The 21,971-nt window shown below is 43.5% G+C and overlaps 1 protein-coding gene across 15 annotated transcripts in view; it reads left to right on the top strand.

Moving 5' to 3' along the window:
- The window catches only part of LOC126277885 (protein turtle-like), a 798,080-nt gene that overhangs the window by 526,516 nt on the left and 249,593 nt on the right, over nucleotides 1-21,971 (top strand). For all 15 annotated transcript variants that reach the window (XM_049977425.1, XM_049977435.1, XM_049977434.1 and 12 more), the window contains one exon: nucleotides 15,056-15,207. In XM_049977425.1, coding sequence (XP_049833382.1) covers nucleotides 15,102-15,207 — 106 coding nt within the window. In that variant the 5' untranslated portion in view covers nucleotides 15,056-15,101. The remainder of the gene's footprint in view (nucleotides 1-15,055; nucleotides 15,208-21,971) is intronic.

Raw genomic sequence — 21,971 nt, 5'->3', positions numbered from 1 at the left:
GCTACATTTCTCCTTACACGTCGCGTCACCGTCAACTACGCTACGGGTTCGACATGGCAGCCACGCCTCCATACATATTATGCACTGCGTAAAAGCTGCACATTTTTTAGTCAATATTCTTTGAGTGGTTTGACGCGGCCGGCCGAGAATTCGTCTCAGAGCTGTACTTGCATCCTACGAGCTCAGTTATTTGCTGGATGTATTCTAATCTCTGTCTTCCTCTACAATTTTTACCAAATACAGCTCCCTCAAGTACCATGGAAGTTGTTCCCTGACGTCTTAGCAGATGTACTATCATCTTGTCCCTTCGTCTTGTCGGTGGTTTCCATGTATACCTTCCCTCGTGTTTTCTACGGCGAACCTCCTCATTCCTTTTATCACTTCAACTAATTTTCTAGGTTCTTCTGTAGCACCACATCTCAGACCCTTCGATTCTCTTCTGTTCCGCTTTTCCCACAGTCTGTGTTTCACTACCATACAGTGCTGTTCTCCAAATGTAGATTCTCAGAAATTTCTCCTTCAAATTAAGGCCTGTGTTTGATACTAGCATACTTCTCTCGGCCAGGAATGCGATTTTTGGCGGTGCTATTCTGCTTTTTATGTCGTCCTTGCTCCGTCCAACAAGGGTTATTTTGTTGCCTAGGTAGCAGAATTGCTTAACTACGCCTACTTTGTGATCCCCAATTGTGATGTCAAGTTTCTCGCTGTTCTCATTTGTGGTACTTCGCATTGCTTTCATCTTTCTTCGATTTACTCTCAATCCGTAATCTGTACTCATTAATCTGTTCATTCTGTTCAACGCATCCTATTATCCTTCTTCACTTTCGCTGATTGTAGGCTGTATCTAGAAGTGTCATTAGTTCAAATGGCTCTAAGCACTATGGAACTTAACATCTGAGGTCATCAGTCCCCTAGACTTTGAACTACTTAAACCTAACGTACCTATGGACGTCACACACATCCATGCCCGAGGCAGGATTCGAGCCTGCGACCGTAGCAGCCGCGTGGTTCCGGTCTGAAGCGCCTACAGCCGCTCGACACAGCGGACGGCTGCCATTAGTTGATATTTACATAAAACGGATTGCATCCAAACGACTCGCTTTTGATAGAACACCATTATGTCGACACAAGTTATAACACTAAAATCGTAAAATTTGGGAAACCTTTAACTACCGATGTGAAATGTCTTCAACTTTTGTAGTCCTCTCGTCCTCAGTAGCCTGTAATATTACGATATTTTCCAAAAAATAAAGGCGAAACGCGTATGCCACGAAAATTGTGGTTTTCATTCAGTTGTAATTGACGGTCCAAAAGTAAAAATTGTCAACATGCCATAATATTAATATGTACTTTCCTGTCATTTTCGAGAGATCCTACACCAAAAAAACCAACCAAATACGAAGTTTAACTTCATACAATATGGCGGCTGGTAAGTTCTGATTATGACGTAAGACCTATATAGGATCTCGATGGCGACGTTCCTCTCCACCAGCCAAAAATCTGACTCTCCAGATTTTTCATTTCACGCTTCATAGTGTAGTTGATTGGTGGGCTGGTTGGTCGATTTGGGCGGAGGGGGCGATGGGACCAAACAGCGAGGTTATCGGTCCCGTCGAAATAGGGAAGAACCGGGAAGGAAGTCGGCTGTGCCCTTTCAAAGGAACCATCCCAGTATTTGCCTGGGAAATCACGGAAAACCTAAATTAGGATGGCAGTCCAGTGTGCTAACCACTGCGCCACCTCGCTCGGTCGCAATGTACTGTAACGTGAAATTCCACGCTGTGGCGTCACCAGCTCTTCGTCCACGTTCGTTGTCAAGTCCGGTATGAGGACGGCCTTAGATTAATAGTCCACAGTGCGTTTTCCACTGTTCAATGAATCAGTTGGTAGGATTCTGCGCTACGAGGGAGTGGGAGGTGAAAGGCTGGATCTGGTGTGGCGGTGGCGAAATCGAGTCACCGGCGCAGCCTGCCCCTGCAGAAAGCAGCTGCGGCCCCTGGAGGTGAAGCCCATTATAAGGGCCCGTTGTCGGCGCCGCCGTGAAGAATGGTCCCGCCGCACAATAAATCGCGCCGCTTTCGGTCCCAGGGCACCAACGCGCGAGTTCCCCACCCCGGGACTCGGCGCTTTTCTTCTTTGAATGTGTGGGCTATTTTATCTCTATAGACGCAACGCGTCTGGCAACTCACTATGAATCGGATTCAAAGACGCTGACAAATGAATCCCGTGCTTCTCGTATTAAACAGAAATTTGCGAACGCATTCAGAAAACTGCTCAAAAAAAGATTTTCACCAGCTGCGTATCTGAGAACGTCTCTTGGATTAGATTAAAAGGAACTAAATGACAGCCGGCCGCGGTGGTCTCGCGGTTAAGGCGCTCAGTCCGGAACCGCGCGACTGCTACGGTCGCAGGTTCGAATCCTGCCTCGGGCATGACTGTGTGTGATGTCCTTAGGTTAGTTAGATTTAACTAGTTCTAAGTTCTAGGGGACTGATGACCACAGATGTTAAGTCCCATAGTGCTCAGAGCCATTTGAACCATTTTTGAACTAAATGACGTAATTAGGCTGAGGTGACAAAGTCATGGGATAGTGATACTCGCACATACAGCTGGTAGTGGCATTGAGTACACAAGGTATAAAAGGGCAGAGCAATGGCGGAGCCGTCATTTGTATTCAGATGATTCATGTGAAAAGTTTTCCGACGTATTATAACCGCACGACAAGACTTAACAGACTTCGAACACGGAACATTCCATCGAACACGTGGGACATTGCAATTAGGAATTCGTTAGGGTACTCAATATTTCGAAAGTCACAGTATCAAGAGTGTGTCGAGACTACAAAATTCCAGACATCACGTCTCCCCACGGACAACGCACTGACGACGCCCTTCGCTTAACGACCGAGAGCGACTGCGTTTGCGTAGAGTTGTCAGTGTTATACACAAGCAACTCTGGGTGAAATAACTGCAGTAATCAATATTGGACGTAGATGAACGTATCCTTTAGGATAGCGCAGCGAAATTTTTTGTCAGTGGGCTATGGCAGGTCCGGCCGTTGTGGCCGAGCGGTTCTACGCGCTTCAGTCCGGAACCGCGCCGCTGCTACGGTCGCAGGTTCGAATCCTGCCTCGGTCATGGATTTGTGTAATGTCCTTAGGTCAGTTAGGTTTAAGTAGTTCTAAGTCAAGGGGACTCATAACCTCAGATGTTAAGTCCCATAGTGCTCAGAGCCATTTGAATTATGGCAGGAAACGATCTACGCGAATGCCTTCGCTAACAGTACAACATTGTCTGCAGCGCGTCTCCTGGGCTCGTAACCATGTCGGTTGCACCCTAGAAAACTATAAAACCGCAGCCTCGTCAGATGAGTCCCGATTTCGATTGGTAAGAACCGACGGCAGGATTCAACTGCGGCTCAGACCTTGCGAGCCATGGACGCTAGTTGTCAATAAGGAACTGTGCAAGCTGTCCGCCCGATGTAGCTGAGTGGTCAGCGCTGCAGAATGTTAATCCTAAAGGCCCGGGTTCGATTCCCGGCTGGGTTGGAGATTTTTCTCCACTCAGGGATTGTGTATTGTGTTGTCCTAATCAACATCATCTCATCCCCATCGACGCGCAAGTCGCCGCCCGGCGAACGGTCTACCCGACGGGAGGCCCTAGTCACACGACATTATTATTGCTGTGCAAGCTGGTGGTGGTGTCATTTAAGGTGTCAGCTGTGTTTACATGGAATGGGCTGGGTCCTCTGGTCCAACTGAACCGATCACTGCCATTTGTTTTGTTCTCATAATCCAAATCGGCCGACATGGGACATAATCGAGAGATCAGTTCGTGCATCATATCCTGCACCGCCAACACTTTCTAAACTATGGTCGGCGTAGAGGTAAAACGGATCACTATTTCTACAGGGGACTTCCAACAACTAGGAGATTCCGTGTCACGTAGAGTTGTTACTCTACGCCGAGCAGAAGGTGGCTCCACCCGATATTAGAATATATCCAATGATTTTTATCGCCGCAGTATATAAACCCTATAAATTGGTCCTTTTCGGTATGGAGCCTTCATACTAGAGTACAATTCCACCAGGATTTATCGCGCAAGTGTTCTGCAAACAATCTCCCTTGTACACTGATTACATTTTCCTAGTATCCAACCAGTGAATCAAAGTCTAATATTTCATAACCGTACATATTGTTACACCCAGGTACTTTTCATGAGTCGGTGGATTCCAATTGTGACTGACCGCTGTACTCTTAGTATACTACGTTTCCTCATTTTGTGAAGTGCATAGTTTTAAATTTCTGAATTTTTAAAGCAAATGTTCAATATTTGCACCGCTTTGAAATCTTACGAATATTTGACTGAATATTGTGCAGCTTTCATCGGCAATGCTTCATTAAAGATAACTCCATCATCTGACGTTACTATTAATATTCTCTGCAATATCATCAATAGATATCATGAGCAGCAGACCTTTCAGCACACATCCCTGGTGCTCTACGGAATTACTTATAGATCGTCGGAGGCCGGATCCTCGCTACTAGGAAATTCTCACCCTCGTTTCATACCCACATACGATGCCGGAAAACATCTCATTCTTTCATACAAAATATCTTACAAGTCTTTTCCAAAAATGTTATCCATATTGCTGCAGAAAACTCATCTTTCCTTACAAAATACCTCTTTCGCCATTCCTAAGTCCGTTTTAATTTTTGTGCTGCACATTGCCATTTTCTATTCTGCTTCCAGGATATTTAATGCTTTGAACATTTTGAGATGCAGCGTCTCTTTTGCTCGCGATCTTAATCAGCATTTGCAGACTGACCACCAACGCAGTTCTTCTACATTTACATCATACTTCGCGATGCTGCGGAGGGTACTCATAGTACCTCTAATTGATTGCCCCTTTCCTGTTCTGCTTACGAAGAATGACTTTTAGTCTAATTTCTTTAATTTTCTTGTCGTGTTCATTTCGCGAGATGTATGTGGGAGGAAGTGACAGGTTCTTCGACTTTTTCCGGATAGTGCTCGATCGAAATTTCAACAAACATCTACTAGATGCATAACGCCTCTCTCGTAGTGTCTGTCACTGAAGTTTGTTGAGTACCTCAGTAATGCCCTCGTGTATTTAAACAATCCAGTGACGAAACGCGCCGCTCTTCGTTGGATATTCTGTCTCTTCAATCAGTCCTACATGGTAAGGATCCCATCAGTTTGGTAACTGCTTTTACTACTATTTGCTTTCTGTAGCCATCCACTTCTGGTCCTAGCCGGCCGCGGTGGTCTAGCGGTTCAGGTGCTCAGTCCATAACCGCGGGACTGCTACGGTCGCAGGTTCGAATCCTGCCTCGGGCATGGATGTGTGTGATGTCCTTAGGTTAGTTAGGTTTAAGTAGTTCTAAGTTCTAGGGGACTGATGACCACAGATGTTAAGTCCCATAGTGCTCAGAGCCATTTGAACCATTTTTTGAACCACTTCAGGTACTAGATATTTTATGGTAGTTACTGTTTCCAGAATTTTCTGATCAGTAGTGTAGTTGATCAGTAGTGGATTTCTTTACTTATGCGTATGCAATATGTCACATTTATACATTTATTTACGTTCAGGGTCAACTGCTAGAGTCTGCATCGTTCATCATACCTCTGCAGGTCGTTCTGCATATTGTTACTGTCTTCTCGCGTGCTAATCTGTTATAAGGAACCGTATCGTCTGCGAACTGTTTTAAGGAGCTTCCGATGCTTTCTATTACATCGTTTATATACATTGTATACAATAACAGCCTTGTTATACTTCCTTGGGGTACTCCGGGACTTACCTTTACGTCTATCGACCTTGATCCGTGAAGAACGATGTGTTGACTTCTGTCTTAAACGAAGCCTTGAATCCAGTCACAAATCTGGTCCGATACTCGGTAAACTCATTTTTTTTTTTTTTTTCACTAAACGGCAGTGCGGGACGGTGTCAAATTCCTTCCTCAAGTTAAGGAACACGGCACTAACCCCAGCGCCATTTTCTACAACCCTATGGATCTCGTGGAGGAACAGAGTGAGCTGAATTTCGTAAGAATTTTGTTTGTAGAATCCATGTTGATTTTTATAGACGAGATTTTCGTTCTTCAAAAAACTTCATGACCCTTTAACATAAAGCATGTTCCTTAATTGTAAGTTACGCAAATATTTTCCCCATACCCACGATGCCCTGCTACGAACACTGGAGGTAAAGACTACCCTAGTGGGAGTGGAGCTCCAGTAAGACGGCGCGGCGTGCATTTGGCGAGCGACAGCACGCTTCCAGCGCACACGCATGCGCGGCTGTGACGTAGCCTCGAGCGAGCCACTGTTTTCTCCTCGGAACGCAGCGGAAACAAAGGAACTATTGTAGGCACAAGCGAGCGTGTAGAGCTCGGGGTGATTTAGGCTGCCACGCGATAACAAAGGCCGGAGCGCTGTTTTTATTTTGAACTCGGGCTAAGTTCCTCTCAGCACAAGAGCTTCTATTCATGCGTATAACTACTGTAGAAAAAAAATTAAAAATAAAAAAGTCTATGAAGTAGTTGAGAAGAGGTACATGCTGACAGATCATATCCAAAATTTACACAAGATAAAAGCTCTAAATGGAAATATAGGTAACGTTAGCTGTTTCTCAAGTAAGCAAGATGGAACTTTCCTGCTCCCAGTACAGTTGGAAGATCAGGACAGTTCCAAGAGGGTTGGTGGAGGGAGGGGACATAGCCCCTCCCTTCTCCCGACTTCCTCTGTTCAGAATTGTTGCCTTTCAGTGTCCTAGTAGTAAACCATGAGGGACAGACAAGTGAACACCGAACATGCACCATAATGGAAGCGTGGAATGGTTCCATTCAAAAGTAATCACCATACGTGTCATTACATTTACCCCACTGGAAGACGAGGTGATCAATTACTGATTCATGAAACGCGGTCGGCCACTCCTCTTCCGACTAAAACCGACACCCAAGCATGTCTTTCTTCAGGCCACCAAAGACGTGAAAATCACGCGATATGGATTATGTTACAGTGTTTCCCAGCCTAATAGCTGAAGTGTAACCATCGTCCTATAGCCAGTGTGGGAGCGGGCGTTATCATGCAACAGGAATCATCCTGTCCAACAGCATTGCTGAGCGTGTTGACTTTATGGCGCGTAACACTTTCTGCAAAGTGTCTTCTTAGCGTTGCGCATTGAGTGTGACTTCACGGTCGAGGAATTCGACTAGCAGAGGAAGCGTCCTGTAGCACGATATCACCCGCCACTTCAAGCGGACGAAAGCTAAGCTACGGCGATTTGAATGGGAATCACTGCAACATCCTCCGTAGAGCCCGGATCTTTCTCTGAGCGATTTTCACATTAGTGCAAGAGAGGGTAAGGTTGTGAACCCTTCAGCGGCTGACCGCGTTCTACGAAACAGGAAGATGGTGTTTGGTTTTCATTTGACTGCCCCTTATACGAGGGTTATTCGGAAAGTAAGGAACGATCGCTTGCGACATCGAAAGCCACAGTGAAAATCCGATGAAGTTTTGCACCAGTGTGTTAGGCAGTGTCTCAAGTATGTCCGTCGATCGCGTTATGTCGTTCTTTTTAGTTCTGAGCACACAGGGAACACTTAAAGATACCAAGAACAGTAGTGTCTCCCGCCAAGTACGAGGGCCTGGTGAGAAATTTCGCCTGAAGCTATGCAGCCAACATTACATAACTGTCGTGCGTTTTCTTCAAGACAACTCTCAGCCGCATTCTGCAGGGGCAGTGAAGATGCTCCTGTATCGTTTTCGATTGGAAATGTTTGATTACCCACAATACAGCCCGTAATTGCCTCCTCCTGAGTTTCATCTCTGTTCACATGAACCGCTGGCTATGAAGACAACATTTTGGCACAGACAACGAGCTGAAGCCCAGCGTAAAGAATTGGCGGAAAGCACAGGCGGCTGCCTTCTATAACGATGCTATTGGAAAGTTGGTACAGCGATACGACAAACGTCTAAGTCGGATCGGTGACAATGGACATAAGTAGCGGGAAGTTGTAGCTAACTGTTGTAAATCAAACAGTTTTGATTTTCACTGTGGTTTCCATTTCGCGACCTATCGTTTCTTACTTTCCGAATAGCCCTCGTACATTGTCAGCCGTCCATTGACGTATTCCATTGTTCGTATTCAATTAGTACTTGCACAAAACAGTGCTGCATAGTGAACACTTGTTGACATGAATATTTTATTCATAGTAAAATCGTCTCCTATTCGAAACAAGGAGTTTTGTTTCACCAAACACATCGCACGTTATTCACTTAAAACATGTCAGTGAACGCCTTATATCTTCTGTTTCTAGCTTAGAAGGGCATGTGTTGCCCCCTTATAGATTTTACATGTATTTTACTTTCGTCACTGATTCTCTCGAGCCGCGCTGAGTGGCCGCGCGGTTTCAGGAGCCACGTCACGGATTGCGCGGCCCCTCCCGCCGGAGGTTTGACTCCTCCCTCGGGCATAGGTGTGTGTGTTGTTCTTAGCATTAGTTAGTTTAAGTAGTGTGTAAGTCTAGGGGCCGATGACCTCAGCAATTTGATCTCCTAGGAATTCACACACATTTGAACATTTTTTTTATTTTCTTGCCCATTTTTAGGGTTCCATATCCCAATCGGTAAAAACGGAACACTTAAAGAATCATTTTGTTATCTTCTTGTCGGTCACGTTGTTAATAACCGCTTTCCTTAGGAATGGCTACACGTATCAAGTTGAAATTTAAGTCACGTACTAAGGTGTGTGGTCTCCTAGCGGTGTAAAAAAATTTAAGTTCATAAGTCAATGCAATCAAGAGAGAGTACCATTTGTGTCAAATATTTTGATACCCGCAAACTCTCGCACTAAAACCTATAGCGTCCTTGCCGTTGACCCAGAGTCATGAAATTTGACAAGAAGCAATGTTTCACAGTACTAGGTAAATAGAAAAATTCGAAACTTGTTAAATTGTAATTATAGGACAAAAAACATCTTTTTTCTATCAGAAATTACATTTTATTCAACATTCGTCAAAGGCATAATAGACAAATATTAGTGTATGCAAACATAAAATGTAACTTATAGTCATGTTTTAGTAAGCAAATAATCATGCTGAGGGGACAGTAGAGCAGAATTTACAAGTTCTTCATTATGCAAATAAAAGCTTACTTATGAATATCTTAGAAGAAATCGAGATATATGCTCATTTGAAATCCAAATCATCAATGCTGCTCAATGAACAATTAGATTTTCGCGAAAAATATTTTTACGACCTTTTTGACGAAATTTTATAATAAAAGCACCTACTCTTTTGTTTTAAAATATAAGATTAGTTATTCCCATGGCAAAAGCTATGTATGTAAAATATGCTGTACAACATATAAAAATTTTATTAAATTGACATTGATTATTATAAAAACTATTAGATCGATGAGTTCTAAAAATTTAATCAGCGGTCTCATCAGTTATTCATACATACATAATGCGGAACGTACTCTAGGCTGCTACGCTACGGCTATAAAGAATATTGCTATGAAAACTACAGTTAAAGTAAGACTATTCTGCAACATCCAACAAAGATGTAATTGTGATGTAGGCGACTCGGTATAATCGATGTATACCACAACTCCAAGGACTTTCACATCTTTGATGTAACTGACACTGTAATAGTATTAAGGTTGCCCATAAAGGGCACAACTATTACACATCGTGGTTTACCGTTTTTATCTAAAATATAAATAAGCTGTACACATACAAACTATCTGTTAATCAGACATTTTAAATAAATCAGTTTTATGTTATTAGTGTATTTCCTATTTTTAAACTTTGACGATGGCGTCATATTATGAACGGTGATTGGCAGTTGTGAAGTAGTGTGACAGGAAGTAGGCGGAGCTTCTGCATATTTAAGCTCGTGCTCAGCACTCATAACCATCAGTTGACTTCGTAGCAGCTGAGGAGAGCTCCGCCTACCATCCTAAGGGAGCCATGGGTAAAATTAATTTTATTCTATCTTGTTAAAAAATATTGACGTCATTAGACACTTTCATTTTATTTAAAGATTGGTTTCTAGTATTTCCTAAAATTAATCCACAGGTCTGAGGATGGTTATGTAAAAATAACCGAAACCGGTTACCTACGTCATTGAAACATAAATGGTGTGATCAAGACTGAACTTTAGTCAAAAAATAAAAAATATTTATTTTAAATCTTCTCTTTGTACGTACATGAACTGAAGCCTCCTACTCGCTTCTTTTTGTGTGTCCAGCTGGTCTCATGTACTGCTGTAGAGTTGTTGATATCGTCTTGGTATTCCCAGAACCGGCATCTTGCCAATAACAGCCAAAGCTCGTCTATTTCCTCGATTTTCGGGATGGATGAACTATCCACATACATAATTAAGTTTGTAAGGGACCGTTGGTGTGCGTGTCCTCCTCGAAGTTGGACAATTTATATGCACAGCATCAGTGATAAAGGGGAAAATTCTTGTAAACGTGCATGCAGACGTAAAATTCTCATTGCAAGCAAGAAACAGACGAGCAAACGCTCCTTCATTTTTATTTTTATTTTTATTTCTGTTTTGCTTAATAAGACGAAATGTGTATCTCGATGAAAAGAGTCGTATTTCAACAGTTGCATACACAGTATCAAAATTAATATTCAGCAGCTATTGCTACCTCGACCACACAGACGAAGAATTTGGCTGTGGCTATTCTGGAAGTATCAGTACGCTGAAAAGATGTCGTGATTTAATATATTTACGTCAGTTACAAATAAACAAGTTGTCACACATTGTTGACGCAATTCCACTGACGTAACTGTTTTCAGAACGGCATCTTCTAATCTGCTCCAGACTACGTCACAATCCACAGAAAACTGTCTAACACATTCCTTTCACAAGCGTTCCTCTCAATAGCGGACTGTACACGCAAGTCCACTCGGATCTTTTGTTCGAAAACATAACCTGAACATTGTTTAAGGGAAATTGAATAAAGTGCTACACCTTCTCTGATATCTGCTGGAAACTGGAAGAGTTATCGTCAATTATAGATTTTAGAATGGAAAGATAGTACAAATACACGGGGTCCCAGAAGGAACGGACAGTGCTCAGGGATACGGCAGGAACAATCATTTGAAACAAAAAATGTCATATGGACATGTGGCCAAACATGTGCTCTATTCCTAATGGTTTTCGAGAAAGAACACATTTAATGTACGTTGATTCGCTTTCTCTGTTATTCAGTGCACTTCCAGGTTTACACCTGTAAACATAAACAATAGATAGTAAACAGTAGGGCATGTGTTTTACAAAGTTAAAAAATGGTTTAAATGACTCAGAGCACTATGGGACTTAACTGCTGTGGTCATCAGTCCCCTGTAACTTAGAACTACTTAAACCTAACTGACCTAAGGACATCACACACATCCATGCCAGGGGAAGGATTAGAACCTGCGACCGTAGCGGTCGCGCGGTTCCAGACTGTAGCGCCTAGCCGGCCGCGGTGGCCGAGCGGTTCTAGGCACTTCAGTCCGGAACCGCGCGACTGCTACGGTCACAGGTTCGAATCCTGTCTCGGGCATGGATGTGTGTGATGTCCTTAGGTTAGTTAGGTTTAAGTAGTTCTAAGTTCTAGGTGACTGATGACCTCAGATGTTAAGTCCCATAGTGCTCAAAGCCATTTGAACCATTGTTTTGTAGCGCCTAGAACCGATCGGCCACTCCGGCCGGCTTTTACAAAGTATCAAAGAAAACTACTTACTTTTCACGTCTAAACATTATCGTACAGTTAACAATAAACGTTCGACGCACCCCACCGTCAACTTCAGTGCATTTGCGCACTTTTGGGAGAACATAATGTGCTGCTTATCTTAGTGCCTCTGCTCGCTTCCTAATGAGGGCGATAGTGTCCATTAAGCGATTAAGCACTTCATCTCGCGTATTCTCCTTTCGTTTTTACACGTCAGACTTCATCCAAACCCATAAACAAAAATCTAATGGCGGAAGGTCTGGCGATCTTGCTGGCACGTCAATTGTGCTACAGTGAACAATTCACAGATTAGGGCAAGTGCGGCCGAGATGTTCTCTCAAACGTATGGTAAAACGTGGAGGCGCTCCGTCGTGCTGGAAATACATTACAGTCCGCGTAGCCAAAGGAGCGTCCTCAAGGCGTTCAGCAAACTACGTGGGTTGACTGAAAAGTCATGCCTCCACCTTCGTAACTCTTCAACAGTTGGTAGCATTGGTATGCGGCAGGTACTGGCTTGTTCTGTAGCCTCTTCTCTACAGCCCCAGTTGGCGGGCAGCCTTAGCATTAAATAGTTGTGTTGTTACAGGGGAAAGTATGGAATCCTGCGCAGACGATCTGTCAATGCGATTTAAGCAACGTGCAATTAAATTCTTGACAGCAGAAGGTGTCTCCCCAAAGGAGATTCATCAGAGAATGAAAGCAGTTTATGGTGATTGTTTTGATGTGAGTACTGTGCGTCGTTAGGCGAGTAAGTTTAAAGATGTTGAGGTGGGAACATCTGACCTGGATGACAGATACAGAGTTGGACGTCCTGAGACAGCAACCACCGAGTTTCACAAGCAAGATGTAGACAGATTGATTCAGGACGGTCGTTGTGTCATTCAGAGAGAAACTACAAGCACAATCGGCTTTTCACAAGAACGTATGGGTCACATTATTGTTTTGCTTGGCTATCGGGAGATCTGTGCACTATCGGTACCCCTGATGCTGACTCCTGAAATGAAAGCGCAAAGACTTGAAATTTGCCAGGAACTCCTCTCGCGTTACGAGAATGAAGGTGACGCCTTTCTCCATTCAGTTGTGACAGGAGACCAAACGTGGGTACACCATTACGACCCGGAGACGAAACGTCTGTCTATGAAATATCGACACAAAAACTCGCCCCAGAAAAACTAAAAGTTCAAGACGCAACCGTCAGTTGGAAAAATCATGGTCACAGTGTTCTGGGACGCAGATGGTGTTATCCATGGTGACTTCCTTGATCGTGGAACAACAATAAATTCAGAGCGTTACATCACAACGCTGCAAATTCTGAAACGACGGCAAACAAGGGTCCTAAAGGAAAAGGGAAATTTCTTCCTGCAGCATGACGATGCCAAACCACACACTTCACGTGCCACCACAGCAGAACTTCAGAGACTGAATCTCACCACCGTACGGCATCCTCCATACAGTCCACATTTAGCACCGTCTGACTTCCATCTGTTCCCAATAACGAAAGACGATCTGCGGGGACATCATTATGCTTCTGATGAAGATGTTGAGAGAACTGTGAGACTGTGGTTGCGGAAACAGAGTGTCGACTTCTTCCGTGACGGCTTCAGAAAACTTGTTCATCGTCGGCAGAGATGTATCCAGTTGGCTGGTGATCATGTGGAAAAGTGACTATTTGTAATTAAAGATGACATTCTTAGGATTATTCCTGCGTTTAATTTATTAAAATAGTCCCATTCAAAGCAAATTAACGATGTTGGAGGCATTACTTTTCATTCAACCCTCGTAATATTCCCAAAAAATACAAGTAATTTTGTCCCGTCACTCGCTCTTCTAAAATAACTCAATTTATCAACAAGTTACCGATAATTCCAAACCAAATATTAAAAACCAAATATTGATCGTAAAACAAATCTGTAAGTGGTATCCACTGTAGCATGTAATTTCCTTTCGACCGTCGATGATTATTAGGTGTATTGTTGATTCCATTCTGTCTAAATGTGGCGTCATCAGTTAGTAATACTAAAGGAAGCATATGAGGACTATCGTTTGCCAGTGACAAAGTGTGGCATTGTCGCCGATGTAAAGATTGAGGACACGATGTATGTGAAATGGACAGACGCTTTCCTCGTGTAACGATCGCCATACACATGTTCCTGTGGCACTTACACGTACAGAAAATCATCCGTTTGCTGGCAATAGGGCTACGCTGCACCATTTCAGCAATTTGTTGTTGAACTACACATTCAGAAGAAAAAGGGGAACGTGGAAGAATACCTGTTTCACGCAATGTGCTGAAATCTGCGGTAACCAATCTACAAAGGGAATTCGAAGTGTCGGAAAGCGCCAACAGTATTCTTCAACAGCATCGCAGGAGCCGTAAAATTACACTATATCTGCATATTTTTCATGTGTAGATGTGTGGCATTTCAGCCAGCGTGTGTACAAACACTATTAACCGAGGCAGCTCTGATACATTGTAAGTGCTTCGTTCTGCTTCACTCACAACGCACCATGGACAACTGCGCATTCAGAGAGTTACTTAAATGGCAAAAAGACATTCGAGCAAATAGGTTGACAGCAAAGAGGTTGGGTTAGAATAAAACGTCGAAGAGGTTGAGAGGGTAAGACACATGCCCGCGCCACAAGCACAAAAGCAAATGTAGGTGTTCTAGGTCAGAAACCATTCGGGGCAGGCATATGTCCGTATTAATTTTCTTTGTTTCAGTCTGCCTGCTTAGCTTGATGGTAACGTGCTCACCTCCCATGCGAAGGGGGCACAGGTTCGATTCCCGGCCGGGTTGTATATTTTCTCCGCTCGAGGACTGGGTGTTGTGTTGTCCTCATCATCATTTCATCCTTATCACTGGCGCGCAAGTTGCCCAATGTGCCGTCGACTGAAATAAGACTTGCATTTGGCGGCAAACTTCCCCGGATGGGGCCTCCCGGCCAATGATGCCATATGTTCACTTTCTTTGCTTCAAATGAACGATTCTGTCATATTTTGGAATATCAACAGCTCCTCCTGTATAGTATGGATGAATCATATATGTCTTATTCCAAAATTATTTCATTTTTCACAGTCTTATCATTTTTGTAGTCGTTTTGGTGCTTTTTAAAATCTGTATTCTTTTTATAATGAATCTGGAAAATTTTACACTCTTTGATGCTGTTTCTGTAAAAAAAAAAAAAAAAAAAGCTACGACCCTTAAATGATAGTGATAACATACGTAGTATAAACGCAACAGCAGCAACCACTTCGTCGCTGACGCGCGCGTTTGCTGACGCCAGCCTGGTGTACTGTGTTGCAGGTGATGGTCTCGCCGGCGCTCTAACAGTGACTATGGAAACAGAGGGATGGGCATGCGCGTGGACCGAGTGGTCACGTGGTGTCGCCAGGCTGTGACCTTGCTGCTGTCGCTCGCCGCATCGCACTTCAGCCTACTCCTACTCGCGCCCTTAGGTGAGTCACTCTACAACAATTCTTAGTCAAACAGGTACACCTGAGAAGTTGCGGGCTGATACCACTCCTTGAAAATCCGTGCTATCACTACAGATTTAGTTCTCCTGGGCCATTGGCATATGTGTACTTCCAGCTGACATTGCATTTTTCACCGCAGGAAACTAAGACGGATCTAGTGCTGTCAGATCCAATAAACAGCAAATAAGAACTTCAGAATTTCAGGTTTAAAGCGTCGGCAGGACAAAGACCTAAACGTCGGAACACAAAAGACGGATGTAAGTTTTCAGTCATTAGGGAAGCATTTTCTTATAACACACTAGCATAGTAACTAGCTTTGCCGGTGTATATTTATTTGTTCCAATCTTCTATTAGTCCAGCTCCCTCTCTGTTTCCATCTTATTCTTACCCCCCTTCTCCGTCCACCACCCCATATGTCCGCCTCTTCCACCCCCTATCTCTGTCAGTCTCCACCTATTCCTCTCACTCCATCTATGCCTCCTACTCCACCTTCCACCCTCTCCCTCTCTCCATCTGCTCCTCCCCCTTCTATCCATCTACTCCTTCCCTCCCTGTCCATCTCCTCCCCCTTTATTCCATCTCCTCCTCCCCCATTTCTTTGTGCTTCTCCACCACCCCATTCTCTCTCTCCATCTCCTCCTCCCTCCTCTCTACAAGTACCTCTTCCTCCTCCTTGTCTCTGGCCATCTTCTCCTCTCCCCACTCGTGTATTACACATATGTTCAACATATTTCACCCATATTTGTACACATATTGCATTGGTATTTCTAACGAACTTCGCCCTGCAATCGGTTTCACGCAGCTCAATGTTTATGACGTCATATTTCCTGAACTATGTGTTGTACAATAATTTAATTTTCCTAGTACATTCAGTGCTATATGTGGCTACAGTCGCCAAAATTTTTTATCAACAGAGTTTGTATTAAAGGAGTAATAAATTTAAACGTCATGCGTGATGCGGCAGTTTTCACGCATCTCATTGTTTATGACGGTACCTCTGCTGAACTATTTGTCATGCAATGATATAATTTTTCTTCAGTGGTATATGTGGACACTGTCGGAAAATTGTGCCGCGAATACTGTTAGTAGTAAAAAAGTAATAAATTATAACGTCATGCTCCATGCGCCAGTCTTAGTGCATGAACAGCGAAAAAGTAGTTAGCGATAAAGTTCTTTCCTTTCAATATTTTCAGGGAGTTGTCAGTCAAGGTAAGTTTCGTAAAGGTTTGAAATTATGAATAAAGTTAGTTGCAAGTCACTAACTGCTCTCGTTCTTAAGTACTATGGGAGTTCGCGGGTCGTGGGTTACACTGCTTTTTCCCCCAAACCCCAGCCATTTTATGTATGGATGGTTCTTACCCTCACAGCGATTAGTTCCAGACGGTGAGGGATATGTGTAACAAGTTTGGCTGAAATCAGTCCTGTGGTTTAGGAGGAGATGCGGAACTTACAGGCACACATACATACATACATACATACGTACATTTTTGTAATATGTGTCTATTAAACTAGCGACCCGCCCCAGCTTCGCTCGGAATGCGCTAAGTATCTACAGCCGAACGATCTTTCTAGCATAGCGGTAATAAATTATATACAAAATCTCAGCCGTGAATGAGTCTATGTATCAGTGGAGACCATATCAAAATCCCTACAATAGTACTTTAGATTAGCCTGAAGATCAGACAGAAAAACGCGGCCAGGGACTTTAAATTACACCTGTCTATAGATGGTGTGAACAAAATTGGTACACTGGTACAATTCTACTACAAATGCTGTTTTTTCATAAAAATACCTTCAGGTGGGTAATGAAAAATATTTTTCAAGAAATAAAACTGAATTTTTCACTAATCTCCCTGACATCTGCGACCCATAAGCTTCTCTTACACGAAAAGGAGCTAAATAAAAAAACGCACACGTACAGTAAAAATTGTACGCTTTTCTTTTTTAAGAGTACTAACGACTGTTTAAAATGTAACATGAGTCGATGCTTACGTTTGTTATGCGCGGGGTAGCCGTGCTGTCTGAGGCACCTTGCGATAGTTCCCGCGCCTCCCCTGACGAACGTTCGAGTCCTCCGTCGGGCATGAATGTTTGCGTCGCCCTTAGCGTAAGTTAGTTTAAGTTAGATTAAGTAGTGTGTAAGCCTAGGGACCGATGGCCTCAACAATTTGGTCCCATAGGAACTTACCTCAAATTTCCAACTAGGCTTGTTTGTGTAGTTACATAAAATATGTAACTAGAATTTCGCTTCATTCAAGTTCTTTGTATATGCAGCGTTTCGAAAGACACACCTATTCTGTAAATCACTTACCAGTAGGGTTGTCGAACATTGCCTGGCGGTAGCATTTTATGAGCTAAGGGTTGACGGTGAAGACCGCAAAACACTTGGTAAACATTAAAAATTATATTCATTATTCCTAGTTATGGCTTTCAATAACTTTTTATTGCCTTCAACTTCTTTGATAAAAATCGTTCCATGTTGAAAACTTCAGACTGCAACGAATACCTATGCCTGCTTTTATCGTATCGAAACTCAATTTGCTTCTAGCGTCAGGCAATAGGTTGTCAAGTGACTGAAGACTCTTTTCCTCATAGGCATTGCTGCATTGAACTGCCTTTGTCATTTTGACTTTTTCATGTTGGGTGTTTCTTCTCCGTCCGCGAAACCGAGTTTATGGGTGAAGAAGTTTGACTTTGTAATTGTTCCAAAATTTTGCTTAGCTTACGGATCTCTTCGTATAAGCTATCATTATCAATGTCTTCTACAATACCCCCCACCTGTGATGATCGTCGTTTTTTATAGGTTATATAGCCATACGAGATTCTATACACACTAAAATCAAAAGGCAAGTGTTCCACTCTGAGATTCCACTGACTGACTGGTGCGCGCTGGAGAATGGCGGGATCGGGTGGCGACAGCTGAATGCAGAGAAAGAAAGAGACGGATGGCGATCATTCAAGGTCATGAACGCAGCACGCGTCAGCTGGCAACAGTTCACCAAATTTTTATGACTTGATTTCGCCAAACAAGAAAGAAATTAGTAATGCGAATTGAATTCTAAAAATACCGGACCACACATACTTCAGTACTAAACACCGAACACGAGGATGAAATTTCGAACAGTCCAGTAAAAAACCAAAGACCTGGTAAACACCAGTCGTATTTTCACTGACGCGCGTTGTGCACTTACTGTAAACGCACGTGGCTCGAACGTTTTGTTTCTAAAACGAAAGCACGAAACAAACAAGAGGGTGAATGCGAGGGGCGCTCACCGCCACGAAATGAAAGTACGAGGAGGATTCAATAAGTAATGCAACACATTTTTTTTCTGAAAGCACGTTGGTTTTATTCAGATTCCACTACACCATATTACTCCCCACTCTCTTGGCTAAAATGTGCAAAGCGACAACCTCACTCCACCTTACGGAGAGGGCCTGTATGCCCGCATGGCACCACTCGACTCGACTAGTCGATGTCGGAACCAACGTCTTACTGCATCAATAACATCCCCATCATCCACGTGCTGCTTCCCGCGGAATGCCTCCTTCAATGGGCAAAACAGATGGAAAGGTGCAAGAGGAAAGAGGGAAGAGGAAGAACAGTCCAATGAAGTTCTGAGAGCTCTTCTTGGCAGTACAGACTTCCGTTGTCATGGAGGACAAGATCGTTTGCATTTTTTGTGGCGACAAACACGCTGAAGTCGTTTCTTCAGTTTCCTGAGAGTAGCACAATACACTTCAGAGTTCATCGTGCACCATGAGGGAGAACATCGAACACAATAATCGCTTCGGAATACCAGAAGCCCGTCGCCATGACTTTACCAGCTGAGGGTGCGACTTTGAATTTTTTCTTCGGCGGAGAGGTGATGTGGTGTCACTCCATGGGTTGCTGCTTTGCTTCCGATTCGAAGTGATAAACCTATGTTTCATCGCCTGTGATGATGATCGACAAATACTTGTCTCGGTCAGACTCGTAAAGCGCAAGCAATTACGCACAGACGGTCCTGTGTTGCTCTTTATGGTCTTCAGTTAGTCGGCGAGGAACTCAGCGGGCACCCGCCTTTGAGCACCTCATCTGGGTGTGTGCACCACCAACAGAGACGTCCAGTTCAGCAGTGTTTTATTTTATCTGTGATTGTGATCCGTCGATCATCTCGTGTGAGAGTATCCGCACGTTCCAAAATTGCAGGCGCACAGGCCGGCGGGAACGCGGTACATCGGACAGGTTTGCGCCACCTTGTTGCGATGATGATAGACGCCACTCTCAATGATTCGCTGTGATTTTGTTCACTGCCAAGTCCCCGTAGACAATCTGCAAGCGCCTAGGGATATATGTGATACTCTGGCTTTCCGCCAAGAGAAACTCAGTAACAGCTGTCTGCTTGGAACACGCGTTCGTTACAGACGCTATTTTGAAGATTACGTATAGTGCCGCAATCTATCGGAACTTCATGAAACTATAAGGGCACAACAAATTCCGCATTTTTTCAATCGAAATTGGTCGAGAAAAATATGTTGCGTTACTTACTGAACGCCCCTCGTATTAATTGCAACGCAAGAGAAGTTTTGGCAACTAATAATACAGCAACGGAAGCTAAGCCGCTCTATGTTTCCGAAATGTACAGTTGCAGTATGGAGTGAGGCAACGCTTTAGTTCAACGGCTGACAGATACCTCCAAACGCACTGTACTGTATCTGGGTTACCACCATCAACGCGTCCACAAACTCAACTCGGAACTTTTCTATGCCCCACCACTTTTTGAAGTAAATGCGCATTTCTGAATTTTTAGCAGTGCCCAATAGAAAACACATTTGGGTCCCCACATAAGCCCTGTACGGAATGGATGATGACATCCATAAAGTCGGGGCATCCTGCGGAATCCGGACACTTGGCATGGTAGGGACTCAGATAAGAGTTTACAACCCATTCCTCTCTCCACCCTACAATACTGCTCCAGCTCTCGCTATATGTAACAGGCATATATCAGCAGTCGGAAATTTAATTGAAACTATTGGAAACCACTGAACTGAGGACGAACTTGTTACAAACAGGTGAACAAGTGAAGATTCAGAACTGGGGCTGTGTGCTTTTCGCAGTCCCATTTTCCAGTTACGTACTTTAATATCTTTTGAAGCACTGTTCATAGTAATTTGGCAGCACCAACAACACTCAGGAGTGTTAGGCCTTAGGCCTGCTCCGACTGGTGGCGATAAGGCAGCACGAGAAGCGATCTATGATCGTGGGACATCTGATCAGCATGCCGCCAATCCCTCGAGTTGTTGTTGCCTGTAGGTGAATCGTGATGGCGCTGCTGCTTTTTAAATCGTTCAGCTCCTCATTTAGCCTCGAAAGGCCAGATCTCCCTATCTCAGGAAAAATCAAGGGAGGTACCGGGAGGCAAACCTGAGTCATTCCACACAGCCAAAGGCGCTAACCGTTTCTCCATCTTCTTTATTTCCGTTTCTTCGTCGTCATCGGTGTGGATGTCGCAGGACACTTCTCAAATTCCGTCGATGAAAACTTCGCTCCGGTTTTTTATTACAGAGGGGGCGACTCCCTGATCGAACACATTGAGCTAAGGTGACAGCCACCATGCCTCTACAGAGGTGGCCTTCATTGTAATTTAATAGACATTGGTTAAATTTATTAATTAATTTGCTAGTAAAATCACTGTTAATTAGATAACGAATTCAACCTAACAATACTTCAGTCGAGACCCACACTCGTTATTTTCTCTACAAAACTATTTTTACTCTGGTTGATGGTGACAAAGTATTATGGGCGCACAACAGCATGGTATTCACCGCTTTTTCTTCGATTAGTGTAACTTTGCAAATTACTGAATCTTAAATCAGCCCCATTTAGAAGAATTACCTTTCTTTCTCGCCTGTGTGCGCTTATTAACGTTGACTGTTCAGTCATTTCAATCTAATGCAGCTGTCTTCACAACTCCTCTTCCTATGAATTCTAATAAATACGCATATTTTTGTTATATTGCGCTTGGACATCCTGCTTTCCGTCGACATTTTCCGCACTTCTAATTATCACAATATTCAATATAATTTCATTTCAGTCAAGATTCTCTACAGTTGTCCTCGTACCACGCTTGCATACTCGACTCTAGACTCCAAGTCTACATTTTTGGAAACGCACGCGCTCAGCTCGTAAAATCTCGCATTGTCGGCTCGAAATTGGCGAACTAAACTCTGTCTCGGAAAGAACTTGGCACTCCAGGTGATACGGTATCCTCGTAAGCCTTTACACAGCCCAGCGCTGATGGTTTTGCTTCGCTGGCGTATGTGATGCTAACGGGGCTGCCAACTCAAGAATTCCCAAAACACACACACGGGTAACTTCGTGGCCGGATCTGCTTGTATGTGCTTTTGCATGATGATAGGTCAGTTGCGATACCCGGATCAGTCACAATAAATAAAATACGAGAACTCTAACTTCGGTGTTTAAGGTTCCACAAGGCTCTATTCGTACTCTACCTGAAAACAACGGAGTCTCTAAAATGGTGGAAGGAAGCTGGCCTCACAGATTCAGCTGTTTTCTAAGCAAATTCAGTAAAGGTTCAAAATTCATATGAAACAGACGAAATTTAAATAATGTTAAACAAAGTTCAGTCTAAAATCTCAACTGGAATAATATAATTTTGGACCGTGCCGTGATAAAAACACTTAAAATTCACAAATCGTGGTGAAATTATCTGTGTCCCAAAAAAACTTCTGGGACATCTGTCTTT

Source organism: Schistocerca gregaria, chromosome 6 (genome assembly GCF_023897955.1).
Source record: "Schistocerca gregaria isolate iqSchGreg1 chromosome 6, iqSchGreg1.2, whole genome shotgun sequence".
Taxonomy (NCBI): domain Eukaryota; kingdom Metazoa; phylum Arthropoda; class Insecta; order Orthoptera; family Acrididae; genus Schistocerca; species Schistocerca gregaria.
This window is presented reverse-complemented; position numbering and strand designations above follow the sequence as displayed.